General features: G+C 38.6%; 1 protein-coding gene across 37 annotated transcripts in view; it reads left to right on the top strand.

The window, feature by feature from the left end:
- The window catches only part of ZDHHC20 (zinc finger DHHC-type palmitoyltransferase 20), an 84,860-nt gene extending 68,824 nt beyond the window's left edge, over positions 1-16,036 (top strand). For 6 of the 37 annotated variants that reach the window (XM_063791926.1, XM_063791923.1, XM_063791924.1 and 3 more), the window contains 5 exons: positions 1,342-1,468; positions 5,960-6,066; positions 7,031-7,075; positions 7,460-7,575; positions 11,963-12,249. In XM_063791926.1, the coding sequence (XP_063647996.1) occupies positions 1,342-1,468; positions 5,960-6,066; positions 7,031-7,075; positions 7,460-7,575; positions 11,963-12,016 (449 nt within the window). In that variant the 3' untranslated portion in view covers positions 12,017-12,249. Of the gene's footprint in view, positions 1-1,341; positions 1,469-5,959; positions 6,067-7,030; positions 7,076-7,459; positions 7,576-10,293; positions 10,372-11,962 lie in introns of all 37 variants that reach the window. The other 31 variants (XR_010150368.1, XR_010150366.1, XR_010150375.1 and 28 more) reach the window with 20 other exon arrangements.
- Positions 16,037-19,690: the final 3,654 nt, after the last annotated feature.

Raw genomic sequence — 19,690 nt, 5'->3', positions numbered from 1 at the left:
TCCAACAATTTTCTCCTAAGTTTTTCTTTCCCTTCTGGTTTTATTTCTCACCCGTGTCCATTCTAGATCCTATGATAAATGACTTTAACAGCTCTTGACAAAAACAGCTCCTTACATCTTTGGTGCCTAGACTTTCTCCCATTATTCCTTTGCTAATTCATGGCTCTGGTTATCCAGCCATCCTCTATCCGCGTGCACAGTGGGGCTGTTGAAAGCTGTAGAAGGATGTCTTACTCCATAAGGTTTGCTATAGCTACAGATTTAAGATGTTAGGCCTCATTGAGGGCCTTAGCTCTGTTTGGCAGTAATGTCACATGTTTCTGGTCAGGTCCCTCACCTGTTACCCAAGACGGTTATTCCAGATTTTCATAATTCTCCCACTCTCCTTACCCATTTTATGAGTTCCTAGTAGAAAAATTAGAAGGAGTCACAAGTAAACTCTCATCTTCACATCTTTATAGCCTCATACAAACATTTCTTGTTTCACACCCATCACTCTCACCTTCCTCTAACTTCTGAGGAAGAAAGATGTCTTTTCTGGTATTCAAGGTTAACCTTTACAACTGTTCTAGACTCCTTCCCATCTCTTCGAGGATCCCTTTCTTCAGTTTTTATTTTACTTTTTTATATCAGCAATCCCTCCCAATGCCCTGGGTTCTTATCCTTAGCTTATAAAACACACTGAAGTGCCTTGTTTTTAAATTAAAAAACATTTTTTGTGAAGCCTGTATCTTTCTCCAGACCTCACTCTATATCACTTAACAACCAAGCTTGAAATAATGGTCTAGTCATCCTCAGCTTGCTCACCTTTCCCTACAAGCACCCCCGAGGCACACATATGTCTCTATCGAGACAAAGCTTCCTTCACCTCTGTGCTCCCAGTACGTCATGGCTATGTTAGCACTTATAACATTGTAATTTTTGCTAGACTCTAGGTTCTTCGGTAGGAATTTTATCTAATTTATCTTTGAATCCCAAATACCTGGTACAATGCTATCAGGAACATAGTAGGAAATTCATAAATAATGAGTGAAGTTGCAGGAGTTAGAATATCTTGTAGAAAAAAAAAGCCAAGAGATACTGAGCACACAATACTAGATTTTCAGTAATATTTGATAATTATTTTGACATGTTACTTTATAAGGTTGATGAAATATTAAATGTGCTATTTTTTCCCAAGTTTCAGAAATTTATCTTTTAATTGCTACTAATGTATTATTTATTTTAAATTATATTTACAGTTTTTGTGTCAAAGATATAAGCAAGAAAATTGGTAATTTCCATCCCTCCTATAATTTTTAAATAGATTAATTAGTTTATATATGTATGTATATTTAACAGAATCATTCCGCGCACCCACATTTTCATACGGACCTGATGGAAATGGTTTCTCTCTTGGATGCAGTAAAAATTGGAGACAAGTCTTTGGTGATGAAAAGAAATATTGGCTACTTCCAATATTTTCAAGGTAATTTATAAAATGTGGGTCTCAGAGATTATGGCATCTGTGGTAGTCTCTTTTTCTGGTTAAATGTCTTCAGATTTAGAGAATATAATATATAATGATATTCTTACAGACTTTGAGAATGAAAACTCAAAATATCTTTTTTTATAAATAAAATATTTTATTTTTCATTTTTTAATTAGATAAGGTTAAGAAGAGTATATATTTGAATGGGAAGTAGAAGAAAAAGATGATTCACTAAATAAGATTTTTTCTTCAAAATGCAAATAACTTGTTTGAAGTAAAGAATTATAAAAATTTATAGTTATTAGCCACAACTTCAAAGATCCTATCACAGAAATGAATTGTGTATTCTGTTGTGTCCTAAATCAAAGAAGACCAACCACATACTGCAATTTTACCCCAAATGTAAATGAGAGTATATTCTTGAGATGATTGATAGTTTACATTTCTTTCCAGTTTCCATCCTTTTTAGGCCAGCTATATACCAAAGTCATCAAAAAGAAGGGAAAAATATTTGAAGATTGAGTGACATATTTGTAAGAGTTATGGGTTTTTTCCCTAGATTAACTGAATTGCCTTTTTTGATCTGAAAATGACTTATTTGCTTTCATTTTTTAAAGACATTTTTGCTTGGTATAAAATTCTAGATATTAGCCAGACACAGTGGGTCATGCCTGTAATCCCAGCACTTTGGGAGGCCGAGGCAGGTGAATCACTTGGGGCCAGGAGTTCAAGACCAGCCTGGCCAACATGGCGAAACCCGGTCTCTACTAAAAATACAAAAATTAGCTGGATGTGGTGGCACACACCTGTAGTCCCAGCTACTCGGGAGGCTGAGGCACAAGAATCGCTTGAACCTGGGAGACAGAGGTTGCAGTGAGCTGAGATGGCGCCAACACATTGCAGCCTGGGCAACAGAGCAAGACTATCTCTCAAAAACAAAACAAAAAATTTTAGATGTTGCTAAATGTTATGCTTCTGGGTTACATTTTTCTAATAAGAAATTGTGATAACTCTTATTTTTGTTAGTCTATATATGTTTTTTCTATGGCTACTTTTAAGACTATCACTACTTCATGCAATTTGATTATGGTATATCTTGATCTAGTTTTCTACTTTCTTGTGCTTGGTATTAGTTGAGCTTTTTGGATCTCTGGTTTTAGAGCTTTAATCAAATTTGGAAAATATTGTTAACCATTATTTTGTCATCTCCTTCCCCCTATTACTGTGAGGACTCCAATTACACATGTTATCAGTCACTCACGGTCCTCCCACAGCTCACTGATGCACTGTTCATTTTTTGTCTTTTTTCTGTGTTTCATTTTGTATAGATCCTGTTGCTGTATCTTCAAGTTCATCGATCTCTTTTGTATACTTTATCCATTGTCTCATGTATTCAAGATTTTCCCCCTCCCATTGGTTGGAACACAGATTACTTGTTTTGAAGTTATTTTCTCTAAACACAAATTTTGAAGTTATTTTCTGTAAACAGTGAATTCTAAGTCAATAGGATTTTGTTGTTGTTTTTTGTTTTCCTTCGTTTAAAGATGTTCCATTATCTTCTGGTCTGCATTGTTTCTAATGAAAAGTCAGCCTGACTCCCATCTTTATTTCATTGTTTGTAAATTACTATCCTTTCCCCTCCTGTAGCTACTTCTAAGAGTTTATCCTTATCATTGGTTTTAAGTGGTTTGATGAGGTTCCTTGGTGTTTATCCTCCCTGGGGTTCATTAGGCTTCTCAGATCTGTAAGTTCTTAGTTTTCATCAGATTTGAATAATTTTCATCACTTACGTCTTTATTTTTTTCTGCCTATTCCCCTCTTTCCACCTCCTCCCTGACCAGCTTTTCTGGTACTCTCGGGTATACATATGTTAAATAGCTTGATAGTGACCCACAAGTCATTGCTATTTTGTCCATCTCTGCCATTTTCTTTTCTCTGCTTCATTTTGGTTAATTTCTACTGCTAATATCCACAAGTTCACTGATCTCTTCTGTAATGTCTAGCCTGCTGGTAAGCTCCTCCAGTGAATCTTTCACTTAAGATTTTTAAAATATTTATTTATTTATTTATTTATGTATTTAGAGACAGAGTCTTGCTCTGTCGCCCAGGCTGGAGTGCAGTGGCACGATCTAGGCTCACTGCAACCTGTGCCTCCTGGGTTCAAGCAATTCTTGTGCCTCAGCCTCCAAAGAAGCTGGGATTACTGGTGCGTAACACCACACCTGGCTAAGTTTTATGTTTTTAGTAAAGACAGGGTTTCACCATGTTGGCCAGGCTGGTCTCAAACTCCTGGCCTCAAGCAGTCCGCCCACCTCATCCTCCCAAAGTGCTGCTATTACAGGCATGAACCACCATGCCTGGCCCAGATGTTGTATTTTTCAGCTCTGGAAGTTTGGTTTGGTTTTTTTTATATCTTACATTTCTCTTTTAATTGTATCTATTTTTCCTTTTAATTCACAGGTGCATTTATAATCATTTTAAAGTCTTGTTTGCTAATTTTCACTGAAATTGCTAATTTTCTGATTTTTTTCTATTGACTTTTTTTTTTCTTAGCTATAGATCACATATGTGCTACTTTTCATGTCCAGTAACTTTTGATTGGGTGGTGGACATTTTGAATGCTACTTTGCTGCCTATGTAGATTGGCCTCCCGAAGGGCTAGGATTACAGGCATTACTACTGCACTTGGCCTGAGGCTTGTTTTAAGCTTTATTACATTGAGTCCAGAGTAGTACGTTCTGTAGTGCTAGTTTAGCACTCCAATAAATGGAATTTCTACCAAATCCATGTGTTCAGTGAGATCGCCCCAGTCAAGCTGGTCAAATTTGAATGCTTCCCAGTGCTGTGAAAGCTCTGTGAATTATTCATCATTCATTATTCCCAGTTTTTCTTTTCCTGGATTCACAAATGCAGCTTAGTATTTATCAAAAGACTTCAGGTACACCACAGTGCAGATTTCTGTAGCCATTTCTCCGCATATCTTGCTCTCTCTCAACTCTGTCCCATAGATTTAAGCCACCTCAGCCCCTCTTTTTTTTTTTTTTTTTTTTTTTTTTTGGAGACAGAGTCTCACTCTGTCTCAAAGTGAGGCAGGCTGAGTGCTCAGGCTGAAGTGCAGTGGTGCGATCTTGGCTCACTGCAACCTCCGCCTCCCGGGTTCAAGCGATTCTCATGCCTCAGCCTCCCTAGTAGCTAGGATTACAGGCGCATGCCACCACACCAGCTAATTTTTGTAGTTTTAGTAGAGATGGCATTTCACCATGTTGGCCAGGATGGTCTTGAACTCCCGACCTCAAGTGATCCGCCTGCCTCAGCCTCCCAAAGTGCTGGGATTACAGATGTGAGCCACTGCACCTGGCCCACCTCAGCCTGAAAACTCCCACCTCTGTCATCTCAATTCAGTGAAACTACCTTGTTCTGCTTGGTTTCCCACCCCCCATAGTGCCAGGGTCCTGGCAGAAAGCTGTAACTTAACTTGGTTTTGTTTTTGTTTGTTCTGAGACCACAGTTCTCTACTGCCTATTTTGAAAACAATTATTTCGTACTGTTCAGTTTCTGACTATGTACAGTTTACCAGTTATTCCATCTTGGCTAGAAGTAAAAGTCCCTATAGTATACAATTTTGATGTGTTTAGATAATATGAAAATAAGGCATAAGTGTGCTCTTTTTAGACCGTAAGCTTCTTGAAGGCAAAAATTTTCTTCTCTTTTGTTCACTATTTCCTATATCCGTAGTGCTTAAAATAATACCTAGAACATCATAGGCATTCAGTAAATATTTGTTTAATGAATATTGTTGAATAAATAAATATGTGGAACTTACATCATGAATTTCAGTTTGAGCCTGAATGATTATGATAAGCAGGTCAGTTACCCAAATACTTGAATACCTATGCTTGGGGTGCTATACTAGGCATCATAATCTTAATAGGCAAAGAAGACATTGTTTCTAAATGTATGTAAATTATAAAAGAAAAGGGCTTATGTCTGCAATAGAGGTATTAGTCTGTTCTCACACTGCTAATAAAGACATACCCAAAACTGGGTAATTTATAAAGGAAAGATGTTTAATTGACTCACACATGGCTGAGGAGGCCTCACTATCATAGTGGAAGGCAAGGAGAAGCAAGTCACGTTTTACATGGTGGCAGACAAGAGTATGTGCCAGGGGAACTCCCGTTTATAAAACCATCAGATTTTGTGAGATTTGTGCATTATCATGAGAACAGCACAGGAAAAACCCTCCCTCATGATTCATTTACCTCCCACTGGGTCCCTCCCTTGACAGTGGGAATTATGGGAGCTACAATTCAAGATGAGATATGGGTGAGGACACAGCCAAACCGTATCAAGGTAATAACCCCTAAATTAGAAATTTTAGGAGTTACTTCCTTATATGACAAGTTATGATAATGTATGCCATGTCTCTGAAAAATGAGTGTTAAATTTGACCATTTTGATTTAACTTAACATTATTTAAATTATTAGTCTTTTTCATTATGCAGCTTGGGTGATGGTTGCAGTTTTCCAACTCGCCTTGTGGGGATGGATCCAGAACAAGCTTCTGTTACAAACCAGAATGAGTATGCCAGAAGGTATGCTTCTTGTCCTTATGCTTTTCTATATTCATCATAAAGCAAACCGTATACATGTGTTGTGTGTACATCTTATTTACAGTAGTGATTTAGTAAGCCAGCATAGTTAGGGAAAGAGAAATTTAAATTTTTTTAACTGAGGGTTAATAAAGGTATATGTGCTAATAACCATAATTTTTTATTATCTAAACCAGAACACTTACGAGTAGGAAAGAGAATGCTTGTTTATTAATAGTTAAACCAGGATAATCAAATAAAGCTGGAAATGTCTGGGCAAGCTGGGAAGCAACTAAGACCTTTCAAGATTTGATTAGATTGGTTTATGTCAGTTATGTTTTTGCAAATAAATTAGTCATTATACTAATCACCATTTTAATTTGATAAATTTTAATATACTATCAATGAGAATTCAAAAATACAAATTTTTTTTCATTAATTCATCTTAGAGGAAATTTTCCCATAATATTTGCATGGCAAGTAAACTTTCATACATTCAGTGTAATAGTTCATTTTAAATGAAATTTTAAAGAAGCTAGAGATACTTCTGTCCAAGTAAAACATTGGTAATTTATTCACTACAGAAATAAGTTGTAGGAGAAGAGAAAATGATAAGTTCTAAGCTAGCATATTAATATTGGAAGAACCATAAATCTTAGAACGTAGCTTAAAGCCTTAGACCTTTGAGCTCTAACATTTGTTAGGGTTCTGGCCAAGTCACTTAAACTATGAGCCTCAGTTTCCACCTCTATAAAATTAGGATAATGATACCCACCACCAAAGTTTATTTTGAGGGTTGAGATAATGTGTATAAGATGCCTAGCATCGTGTCTGGCCCATAATAGGGAACCAACAAATATTAGTTTCCTTTTCCTCTTCCTTTCCTTCCTCCATTCCCTCCCTCCCTGGATCTTTTAGCTAGAAAAATAAGTCTACGCTAAATCACTGAATCATTTTTTCCCCTTAGATCTAAACTGCAGAGGTAGAAAGCAGAAAACTTGGGAAATGACAGGTAATTGTTTTGTACTGGCCACAGATATAGATCCTCACCTGTCCTTGTACTACCTATGGCTCCTGATTAACATATTAAGAACATTTCGGACTGGCCTCTGAAGCTTTTTAAATTTTGACTAATTGTTTTCATTGGCAGTGTTGGAATACAGATTCTTGGGTTCATTGGCAGTGTTGGAATACAGATTCTTGGGTCTAGAGAGCCATTTAATGGGGGGTTGTGGGCCTATTTTTATTTTGAAGATAGTTTTTTCAGAGTGCTAAGATCTCATGAGTTGCCCTCACATATTTAGGAGAAGGAATACTAATTTGCTGCTTATTAATTTATTAAGTATCCAGAGTTGAGCATTAAGCTATTTACTAAGTTGTTTGCTCTTCTTTTCAGTAGTGGCTCAAATCAGCCTTTTCCTATCAAACCACTTAGTGAATCAAAAAACCGCTTGTTGGACAGTGAATCTCAGTGGCTGGAGAATGGAGCTGAAGAAGGCATCGTCAAATCAGGTAATAGTTCTCATTTGAAACACTGCTTTGTCTGGTTCAAATGAAAAGCACCAGATATAATACATGTGGAAAAATCAAAATAATGTAACATTTAAAAAATACTAAAATATGTGAAACTTTTAAATATATGCTGGGCGCAGTGGCTCACGCCTGTAATCCCAACACTTTGGGATGCCGAGGCGGGTGGATCACAAAGTCAGGAGAATGAGACCATCCTGGCTAACATGGTGAAACCCCGTCTCTACTACAAATATAAAAAACTAGCCAGGCGTGGTGGCAGGCGCCTGTATTCCCAGCTACTCAGGAGACTGAGGCAAGAGAATGGCTTGAACCCGGGAGGCGGAGCTTGCAGTGAGCCGAGATCGCGCCACTGCACTCCAGCCTGGGTGACAGAGCGAGACTCCATCTCAAAAAATAATAATAATAATAAATAAATAAATAAATAAAATATATATAGGGTGTTTGTGTTTCTTAGTAGCTTCTATGAGGAAGGGATAGAGCGAGGAGAGTATAGTGGCTCATGTTTTTTTCTATGCAACTGCAGGTTTTTGTTAACCCAGCCACATATTTCTCCACTGAGATATGGAAAGTTCTTTTGGCATTGGCTGTTCTGAATAAGCAACGTTATTCTTTTTTTTTTTTTTTTGAGATGGAATTTCGCTCTGTCACCAGGCTAGAGTGCAGTGGCACGATCTCTGCTTACTGCAACCTCCACCTCCCGGGTTCAAGTGATTCCCCTGCCTCAGCCTCCCGAGTAGCTGGGACTACACGTGGTTGCCACCATGCCCAGCTAATTTTTTGTATTATAGTAGAGACGGGGTTTCACCATGTTGGCCAGGATGGTCTCGATCTCCTGACCTTGTGATCCACCCGCCTCAGCCTCCCAAAGTGCTGGGATTATAGGCATGAGCCACCATGCCCGGCCAGCAGTGTTATTCTTTAGGGTCCCAGCTTTTGCTTAGTTGAAGATAATTCTTGAAAAGCATTACATTCTTTGCTGCCTTAGTTAAAAAAGAGCACACTGGCCAGGAATGGTGGCTCACGCCTATAATCCCAGCACTTTGGGAGGCCGAGGTGGGTGGATCACAAGGTCAAGAGTTAGAGACCAGCCTGGCCAACGTGGTGAAACCCCATCTCTACTAAGAATACAAAAATTAGCCAGGTGTGGTGGCACGTGCCTGTAATCCCAGCTACTCGGGAGGCTGAGGCAGGAGAATTGCTTGAACCCGGGAGGCGGAGGTTGCAGTGAGCCGAGATCGCACCACTGCACTCCAGCCTGGGTGACAGAGTGAGACTCCATCTCGGGGAAGAAAGAAAAAAAAGGCCGGGCGCGGTAGCTCATGCCTGTAATCCCAGCACTTTGGGAGGCCGAGGCGGGCGGATCACGAGGTCACGAGATCGAGACCATCCTGGCTAACATGGTGAAACCCCATCTCTACTGAAAATACAAAAAATTAGATGGGCGAGGTGGTGGGCGCCTGTAGTCCCAGCTACTCGGGAGGCTGAGGCGGGGGAATGGCGTGAACCCCGGGGGGTGGAGCCTGCAGTGAGCCGAGATCGCACCACTGCACCCCAGCCTGGGCGACAGCGAGATTCCATCTCAAAAAAAAAAAAAAAAGAAAGAAAGAAAAAAAAAGAGCACACTGAATATAATTTAACCTTTGCTAGGTGACTCTTAATCATTTATGAATTGAGGATTCAGGTATAGAATAGTCAGTAAAATTGAAGTGGGAATTTTCATCAGACCTGGGTTTAAAATATTGTCTGGCTACTTAACTAGCATTACAGTCTAAAACACATCTGTTTTTTAATGATAATAGTAATAACACTGATTATCTCCTTGCACTATAGAAAAGTGGTTTTGGGTCAGGCACAGTGGCTCACACCTGTAATCCCAGCACTTCTGGAGGCTGAGGCAGGAGGATCACTTGAGCTCAGGAGTTTGAGACCAGCCTGGGCCACATAGCCTATCTCTACCAAAAACTTTGGGAAAAAAATTTTCTAGGCCTGATGGCATGTGTCTGTAGTCCCAGCTATTCAGGAGGCTGAGGTGAGAGGATTGCTTGAGCCTGGGATATTGAAGCTACAGTGAGCTATGATCATGCCACTGCACTTCAGCCTGGATGACAGAGCAAGACCCTGTCTCAAAAAAAAAAAAAAAAAAAGGAAAAAGAAAAATGATTCCGGACATTTAGCTCCATTTGTACTAACTGTAGCAAACACCCTAAATACCCTTAAAGACCTACTGTTAGAATTTCTGAGGTTTTTTTGTTGTTGTCTTGACTTTTAGCAGCATTTAAAACATTCTCTTAAATTGGTATCTTTAGGATCTTCATTGGGATCATTACACCTTTTGTATAAGGTCAAGGAAAAATTCCAAAGTTTAAGGCCAGCCTAGGCAATACTATTAAGGCCCGTCTCTAAAAAATAACGATCTAGGGAAAAGTTCATTTTGTGAACTTCTTAATTATTGCTGTTTAACATCTTTAAAGCCAATAGGTATTTCCACAAGATAAACATAAAATCAAACTTTTGACTGCTAATGTTAGCTCTTTACTTACTTCTAGGTTCTGTAAGAAGACAAATGGTTGACACCATAAGCCTATTTTGTATTTACATGATAGTCATTTTTGCTGTCATTTTACCATTTAGCCAGAAACTTAATACTTCTTTTTTTTTTTTTTTTTTGTCATGTCATATATAATTATATGCTTACAGGGACAAATAACCATGTAACAATGGCAATAGAAAATTGAGTACCACTTGTTCATAACTAACCATTTGAATAAGAGCAAGGTAAGACAGTATAAAGGTAATCCTTGAATAAATGCAGCTTATTTGCATATTTCATAATCTTTAAACAATTTGCAGTTCTATTTTTTTAGTCTTTTTAATTATATCAGCAAAATTAGGCAGTACAGGAAAGACTAGAATGTAACATCTGCCCAAATCTCATTTTCCTTATTCCTTATAGAATAATCTTAGTAATTATTTGTTGGTAAATTAATGACGAAACTAATAAAAATAGTTTAGGACTAGTATGTGGACCACTGGCCTTTTCAGAAGGCAGTACCTTATTAATTAAAAAAAAAAAGGTGGCCAGGCAAGGTGGCTCACACCTCTAATTCCAGCACTTTGGGAGGTCAAGGTGGGAGGATCACTTAAGTCCAGGAGTGAGAGACCAGCCTGGGTCAGATACTTAAATTAGTATAGTGAGACCTCATCTCGACAAAAAATAAAAAATTAGCCAGGTTTGTGTTGATGCACACCTGTATAGTCCCAGTTACTTGGGAGGCTGAAGTGGGAGGATCACTTGAGCCCAGGAGGTCAAGGCTGCAATGAGCCAAGATGGCACCAACTGCCCTCCAGCCTGGGTAACAGAGCAAGGCCCTGTCTCAAAAAAAGAAAAAAGAAAAAAAGGTGACTTTTGTCCACTATTGAGGAAATTCGACCCAGAGAAAAATGACCAAAATTAAAGGCTCTGAGAAGGAAATAAGAGGTTTATTTATGTCATATGGTTTGTAAAAGACACAGCAAGAGAAAATTGCTAAGTAGTAAATTACCACAAACATGGAGCTTATCGCATTTATCATCCTGTTCCTGTATAACAGGAGTTTGTTTTTCTAAAGGCATCTTATCTTTAGTGTCAGCTAGAGGAGCATCTGTTTCCTCACTTGTGGGCTTGTCCTCAGCAGTTAGGTCCTTGCAGAGGACCTCGAGCCTGCGTGCAGGGCTGCAGCCAGAACCTAAGACCCAGGACAGAGTCAGATCACAGGCACTAGGGGTGGAGGTCACGTCGGGCAGAGTCAGATCACAGGCACTAGGGGTGGAGGTCACGTCGGGCCGAGTGCGCTGCAGTCAGAAGAGGAGCTATGTGTCCCGCATACGGTGATTGTAAGCCAGGTCCATGCCACCAAGAGCTGGAGCTGTGGAGTAGTACTTGGTTCCCAGAAAAGCCCTCAGTCCGAGGTCCACATTTCTTCTTAATGCGGGCGGAAATAATTGCTGATGCTTGTGGTTGTTGAGAATCCTCAGCTGCAGTTCCTTTAACAGTTGCTGTGGGAAGTTTTCTACATCTTGCACCAATCTTAGGACAGGTGTAGGTGGACCAGATGTCTTCTCAGATGATGTCCAAGTTAGCAGTCTGGGAGTACTGTAAGATTCTCCCTTTTAAAATACTCTTTTGATTGCTTCTGGGGAAGACAGTAATACCCACTCATTTACTGCTACAAAAATCTTTATTATTATAATATTAGTAGTGTTAAGGAATTCATTTTCCATCTTGTTATATTAGTAGCTTTGTACCTTAGCCCACAGAACCATTTAGTAAATATTTTCAGAAATAAAAAATCAAGTTTTAACCAATAATGTGTTTCTTTTTTTGTAGGTGTATGAAAACATTATAGACTGGTATTTTCAATTTTCATTTGCAAGGAAATGATCAGTGGAATGAAATAACTGAAGTATAACAGAAGATATATTTTTTAAAACGGAAAGCCTTTGTACAGTTCCTGGGATTCACAGAAGCACTACTCCAGAGCAGAACGATGCCTTAATCTTAAGTGTCCATTTGTGCAGCATTGACTTAGAGCTACAAAAGTGACTTAATGTTATTCTGGAAATAATACTTACCTGTTATGAGATGCTATAATATGAGCTGTCATCACATTTTAACATGCATATGTATTTTTTGATACCTGAATTACATTATTAGAATAAGTATCCGTATTTTCACTCCAAAAACACAAGCTTAAAAACTTTAAAGTACATCTAGGGCAAATGGTGGCTGAAAGTGACTAATATTCAAATTACTGTTGCTTGTACTGTATAAGGAAAACTGCTTTTTTAAATTGGGTATTTGCTAATTTATAATTACTATTTTATACTTTTCAACATTTTTAATAACTTTTTTTATTGTTGGCTATAACAGAAGGATTCAGATATCTAAATATCATTTAGAACATAGAACACATTGGTCTAATTCATCGAAAGCTTAGTTATGAGCATTAATATAACCATGTAGTAGAGCAAGTGCCCAAGGTTTAAAGGGAACTTGGCAGTATAAGAAATATTTTGGGTTCTCTCTGCTATTTTATAGCTTTTTTTGTTGAACTTTCAGGGGTATGTACATGGGCAGAGAAACACAAAGGTACATGTGCTGGAGAATAGTGGACACAGTAGGAAGAAGTATAGGTGTCCAGAAGAAAATCTAAGAGGAATATTGTAATTTGTTAAAAAAAAATAGCTTTGAGTTTTAACAGCAGTTAGAATAAAGTATGCTGTTGACTTCACTTTCAAATTTCAGTGTAGGTAATGACTAAAAATTACTTTGAAACTTTTTACAGTAATACTGTAACAGCTTAAACAGTGATTTAAAATGCAATTCAAACTAGGCAAAACAAACTTTAGAGTAAGTTTTCCTCCTGGCTGTCAGTTGGAAATTCTAACCTGAGTGGTCATTTTACATTCCCAGTCTCTTGAGAAGTGGATTCTACTCTTAGATGCACAGTCTGAAGTCTGACTTCCTAACAGCAACCCCTTTATGACTAGACACACTTCTCCTTTTTCCTTTTAAAATCTAAGCGACAGGAGGTGTTGCATTAACTCCAAGGAAAAGTACAGAATAAACAATGTAGAAATGTCACTCCTCATTTACACCTTTTAGACAGACACACACACACACACACCCCCCAAAATAATTGATTGCTTCCAGTGAGTGGGTGGAGATGAATCTCAGCAGCATCTGTGAGTACTACAGGTTGGAGCTTCCTGTCTGTAAAATGGGACTGCAGGGGAGGGGGTGTTGTGAATGAGTTGGACTGGATGACTTCTAACATTCTGCGATGCCTAATTTTGCAAAATCACTTTTCATTCACCCAATAAATTTTTTTCTTCTTTTTTCCACAGAATTTTGCTCTGTCTCCCAGGCAGGAGTGCAGTGGCGGGATCTTGGCTCGCTGCAACCTCTGCCTCCCAGGTTCGATAGAGTCTCCTGCCTCAGCCTCCCAAGTAGCTGGGATTACAGGCTCTTGCCACCATGCCCGGCTAATTTTTACATTTTTAGAAGAGACGAGGTTTCACCATGTTGACCAGGCTGATCACAAACTCCTGACCTCAAATAATCCACCCACCTTAGCTTCCCAGAGTGCTGGGATTACAGGCATGAGCCACCACGCCCCGCCCCAGTAAATTTTTTGGAGTACCTTCTGTATGCTAAATAATACACTAGGAATAGCTCTATCATTTCCTAGTACAGCATAAATTTTATGGTTGCTACTGTAGGTTTATAATTTGTTTATAATTTGGCCTAATTTCCATCAGCCATACTAATATTAGATTTTAAAAGGAGGCAACTTTTTTTCTTTTTGAACCAAAGGAATGAGTTAGCTTTGAAAACATAATTTGGGATATTATAGTATGGATGATTCTACCTTTGTTTCAACTCCTTAATAATCTTGATTCTAGCAAACTAGAATGAGATTTAAGAGATACCAATTATTGCTGGGTGTGGTGGCTCATGCCTGTAATCCCAGCACTTTGGGAGGCCAAGGCTGGCGGATCACCTGAGGTCAGGGGTTCGAGATTAGCCTGGTCAAAATGGCAAAACCCTGTCTCCACTAAAAATACAAAAAAACCCCAAAACTGTCCAGGCATGGTGGCACACGCCTGTAGTCCCAGCTACTCGGGAGGTGGAGGCAGGAGAATCACTTGAACCCAGGAGGCGGAGGTTGCAGTGAGCCGAGATCATGCCACTGCACTCCAGCCTGGGCGATGAGTGAAACTCCATCTCAAAAATATATATATATCAATTACCAACTAAAAACATAACTTCAGTTTGGCAGTTTGCATATTATAAGGAGATAAATGTTAAAACATACTTGACTACTTTCAGAAATGTTCTCCTGGTACTTTTTGCATTTCTACATTCAGATAAAAAGATTTGCATGCACCTGGCTAACGCCAAGGGAACTTCATTTTTTTCTTCACTATTATGCACTTTCATGGTATAGTCTTTCTCAGTTCTTTTAATTTTTGTTATTTAACATCTTTAATAGCACAGCAAACATCTTTTCAGAAATTTTCAGTTAAAGCCTTTGAATTACTTATCTTTGATTTAATTTACAGCCAGCATTTTGCCACGTTCTAAATAATATTTAGCTGAACTGATTCATACGTATTAATGACCATTCTAGCAAAGGCCTACAAGTGGTGTGGGAATCAGGGAAAGGCTGCCTCTTTGGTATCTCAACTGGTATTGATTATTGCTATCAACTATTTGGAGAGAAAAAATCAAAATGAAGCCCTGTCAAATTTTAGAAGTACTATCTTTGGTCCTTCAAACACTTTGTGATGACACCTTAAGAAAAATAAAGTTGAAGTTCAGGTCTTGCCATTGCCATTACAAACAAATTAGGAGACTTGGTTTACCTGGGAACAAATTTACTTGAATATTCAGTACCTGAAACTATGCCAAACCAAAGAGCAGCTGCAGTACATTCGTTATTTTAAATGAACAAGTTTACAAAGTTTATTTTCATCTATACGTAAGGATGATTTTTTTAAAACTTTTTACATATTAGTGGTTATGATCCAATGTGTCATGAGTGAATTTAACTGTAAGGTGGTTTAAATCAAATATGCAATGTTTACTTGAATTGTATTTCTATTAGCAGATTTTGACTATGTTTACAGGACTGTTTAAATTAAGGATTATCAGGCATGTGAGATCTTTCAGTTATCTTTAAAGTAGATGTATGTTAAGGGCTTAGATTTAGGATCTACATATTCTGGGCATTGAATAGGCAGTAACTTACAAATAAGTTTTGCTTACCTTTTGTTCTAGGGACTAGCACTGCTATCAATGGAAAGTATTTTTAACTAATCTGTTATTAAGAAAGTCATATTTTTGCATTTCAGCCAAAATAAAGACCGTATCTAATAATCTGTTAGAAACAGATAATACATGTCTGAAATCCATATGTTTCATATGATCTAAACTGTATTTTCCAATTTAAATTAAAAATGTAATATAGATTCAGAAAGGTTCATATTTTTCTAATGACTTCATTCTATATTATTTTGTTAGGTTGCATAAAGAAGCAAGGAATTGTACTTGTATTAAAAGATGAAGAAAGCTATTAGGTATATTTGTATATGACTGCAAATGAGTCTATGCCCGTTTAAAAGAAAAGATGGACACTATTTTAAAGTGAGCTTTAATATGCTTTTATATAAACAAATTTGAAGTACAGTTTAGTTTGGTTGTGTTTACCTAACAAGTATCATAAGCCTTGTGTTTGCTCTTATTTGTATAATCCTAGCCTGTGACTTAATGTTGATGCTTTGCTTTGTCTTTTGGCTGGCCTAACCTACATTGATATGTACACAGAACATTTTAAAACTTTTTTTTTCAAAAGTCATAATGAATTACTTTATTAATAAACAAAGTCTTGTATTTGAAGTGTTTTCTTTGTTATAAAGTGGTATTTACCAAATGAGAGAATAACTATTATTTTTATCAACTTGAAAATCTGGTAAAATAGTGCTTAGTTAGAGAAAGAGATTGGCTAATAGTTTGGGGAAACCACTTTTAAGATAGGTATTATTTTAGTGCAACAAAATTGTTGTTTACTTAGGTTTATTCAAAACCTGAAGAGTTTAACTTAGCTTTTTACTGAACATAATTTAATTTCACAAGTCATTTAGGATCTTGAGAACCTTCAGATCACTGTAAGTTGTTGAATTGTGATTGTTAAAATGCTGAATAATTAATAGATTTCATTATGTAGAATTATTTTATGGCATCTGTGTTCCAGTGCCCTTCCAAAGAAGCCAAGTTTGTTATTAAAGCCATTTAAAGATTTCCTGTAGCTATATTTATAAAAATTGAAGTATCTCCACGAGAAAGGAAAGATCTTGAAGACGGGTAAAAATATCAAATTGCAGGCCGGGCACGGTGGCTCATGCCTGTAATTTCAGCACTTTGGGAGGCCGAGGTGGGTGGATCACTTGACGTCAGGAGTTCGAGACCAGCCTGGCCAACATGGTGAAACCCTGTCTCTACTAAAAATATAAAAATTAGCCAGGTGTGGTGGTGGGTGCCTGTAATCCCAGCTACTTGGGAGGCTGAGGCAGGAGAATCACTTGAACCCAGGAGGCAGAGGTTGCAGTGACCCGAGATCGTGCCACTGTACTCCGGCCTGGGTGACAGAGCAAGACTCTGTCTCCAAAAAAAAAAAAAAAAAAGTCAAATTGCTGAAATCTGCAATCTGCATATAATGTGATCCCACTTAAGAGTTTTACAGTGTCCATGCTGTGTACCTGTGTGTTAAACTCAGCCTATTAATTGAGCGCCTACTCCAGGGAATGGGTGAGTAGTGGAAATAGAGCCACAGGCATCCTGCCTTTCCAGGCAGTGGCCCTGTGTGGGGTACAGGCATACAGGTACAACACCCCTCTGGGTGTTAATTGATAGAGGGAGTGAGAAATGATGGCTTATGGTTTGTCTCATTCAGCCACCGGAAGTGACAACCCTCTATTTAGAAGATTTACCAACTATGATCCTGTGCATATAATGTGGACCAGCTGCTGTTAAGTTTTTACCGCAACCTTCTAAAATAAATGTGAATTATTTGCAACATGTAGAGCCTCTCTAGATGTGGAGAGGTTGTCAACGATGCTAAAAGTAAAATGAGAAAAACTTGCTTTCCAACCCTTTTGTTAAGATTCACTGGAAAGGAACATTGCCTTCTGGAAATCACTTACGGGAATGCAATTTTTACAGCATTTCTTGGACTTATGCCCTCGTTCGTTTCATGGGTTGAAGGAAGGGCAGAAGGCAGTGAAGGAGGGGAAAGGTTCCCGCCAGAATGTGCATTTAGAAGCATTGATCCACAGGCGTGCTATTACTCAGCACTCCTGTGGATACAATGATAAACTTCACTCAGCACTCCTGTGGATACAATGATAAACTTCACTCAGCACTCCTGTGGATACAATGTTAAACTTAGGTCCTTCATTCAAATGCCTGTATCTAGCTTTTCTACGTGTTTAGATGTGCTCACCACATATTAAAAATAGATGTGGAGTAGTGTTTGAAAAATATTGAAAATATTGAAAAATATTTTCAATACAGTTATCTCTTGGTATCCATGGGGATACTGAGGTCTGCTTGAGCATCCTCGGATTTTGATATCCGTGGGGATTGGTCTAGGACCTCCCACAGATACCAAAATCCACAGATGCTCAAATCCCTGATATAAAATGGCCTAGTATCAGGCACAGTGGCTCACGCCTGTAACCCCAACACTTCTGCAGGCCGAGACAGGTGAATCACTTGAGCTCAGGAGTTCAAGATCAGCCTGGGCAACATGGTGAAACCCTGCCTCTACAAAACAAAAAACAAAAATTAGCCAGGCGTGGTGGTGGACGCCTGTAGTCCCAACCATTCGGAAGGCTGAGATGGGAGGATGAATTGAACCCGGGAGGCTGAGGCTGCAGTGAGCAGTGATGGAGTCACTGCACTCCACCCTGGGTAAGAGAGCAAGATCCTGTAAGTAAATAAAATGGTCTAGTATTTGCATGTAATTTATGCATATCCTCCCATACACTTTAAATCACCTCTAGATTACTTATAATACCTAATATAGTGTAAATGCTATTAATACATATAGGAGTTATATTTTTATATTATTATTATTATTATTATTATTATTATTATTATTATTGAGACAGAGTTTCGCTCTTGTTGCCCAGGCTGGAGTGCAATTGCATAATCTTGGCTCACCGCAACCTCTGCCTCCCAGGTTCAAGCAATTCTGCCTCAGCTTTCCAAGTAGCTGGGATTACAAACGTCCCACTATGCCCGGCTAATTTTGTTTTGTTTTCTTTTTTTTTTTTTCAGTAGAGACAGCGTTTCTCCATGTTGGTCAGGCTGGTCTCGAACTCCAAACCTCAGGTGATCCGCCCGCCTCAGCCTCCTAAAGTGCTGGGATTACAGGCATGAGCCACCGCACCCGACTTTTTATTTGTATTTTTTATTGCATTGTTATTTGGGTGAAGGGTTCCCTGAATATTTTTGAGCCATGGTTGGCTGAATCTGCAGATGCAGAACCTGTGGATATAGAGCATTGCTTTAGAAAGATTGTCTCCCTAATAGAAAGTGCTAAACCACCTACAGCCGTACCGCCCTAAACATGCCTGATGTCATCTGATCTTGGAAACTAAGTAGGGTCGTGCCTGGTTAGTACTTGGATGGGAAGATGTTAAACCACTGAAAATTACATTAATCTATGCTCTTCTCTGAGTAGTTGGAGGATAGGGAGAAGGGAATTATGCACGTTTATTTAATGTTGAAGTATATATTCCAATTTCATATGACACATTTAATGTTGCTGTATACATAGGGTATATAAAAGTATATGTTCTAATTTCATGACAAATATCGAGTTAGCAAATATATTTTAGGATACTGTTGGTTAAATTCAGAAGAAAGTCTTTTTGTTTGTTTGTTTTTTGAGACAGAGTTTTGGTCTTGTCACCTAGGCTGGAGTGCGATGGTGTGATCTCAGCTCATAGCAACCTCTGCATCCCAGGTTCAAGTGATTCTCCTGTCTCCCGAGTAGCTGAAACTACAGGCATCTGCCACCACGCCTGGCTAATTTTTGTATTTTACTAGAGCCAGGGTTTTGCCATGTTGGCCAGGCTGGTCTCAAACTCCTGACCTCAGGTGATCCACCTGCCTTGGCCTCCCAAAGTGTTGGGATTATAGGCATGAGCCACTGCACCCAGCCAGAAGAAAATCTTTTAAACATTGCGTTTTTAAAAATTTTTAAATAATGTCAACATATTTATTTGAGAACAGGTGATGAGACTGGCTAATTTTTGTATTTTTCTGTTGGAGACGGAATTTCACCATATTGCCCAGGCTGGTCTCGAACTCCTGGGCTCAAGTGATCTGCCCGCCTTAGCCTCCTCAAAGTGTTAGGATTACAGGCATGAGCCACCACGCCCAACCTTCAACATTTATTTCAGATTGAAGGGGAACGTGCAGATTCGTTACATAGGTACATTGTGTTGGTCCTGAGGTTTGGGGTACAGTTGATCCCATTGCCCA

The sequence above is a fragment of the Pan troglodytes genome, chromosome 14 (genome assembly GCF_028858775.2).
Source record: "Pan troglodytes isolate AG18354 chromosome 14, NHGRI_mPanTro3-v2.0_pri, whole genome shotgun sequence".
Taxonomy (NCBI): Eukaryota; Metazoa; Chordata; class Mammalia; order Primates; family Hominidae; genus Pan; species Pan troglodytes.
Note: the sequence above shows the minus strand (reverse complement) of the source record. Positions and strands in the feature narration are given on the sequence as shown.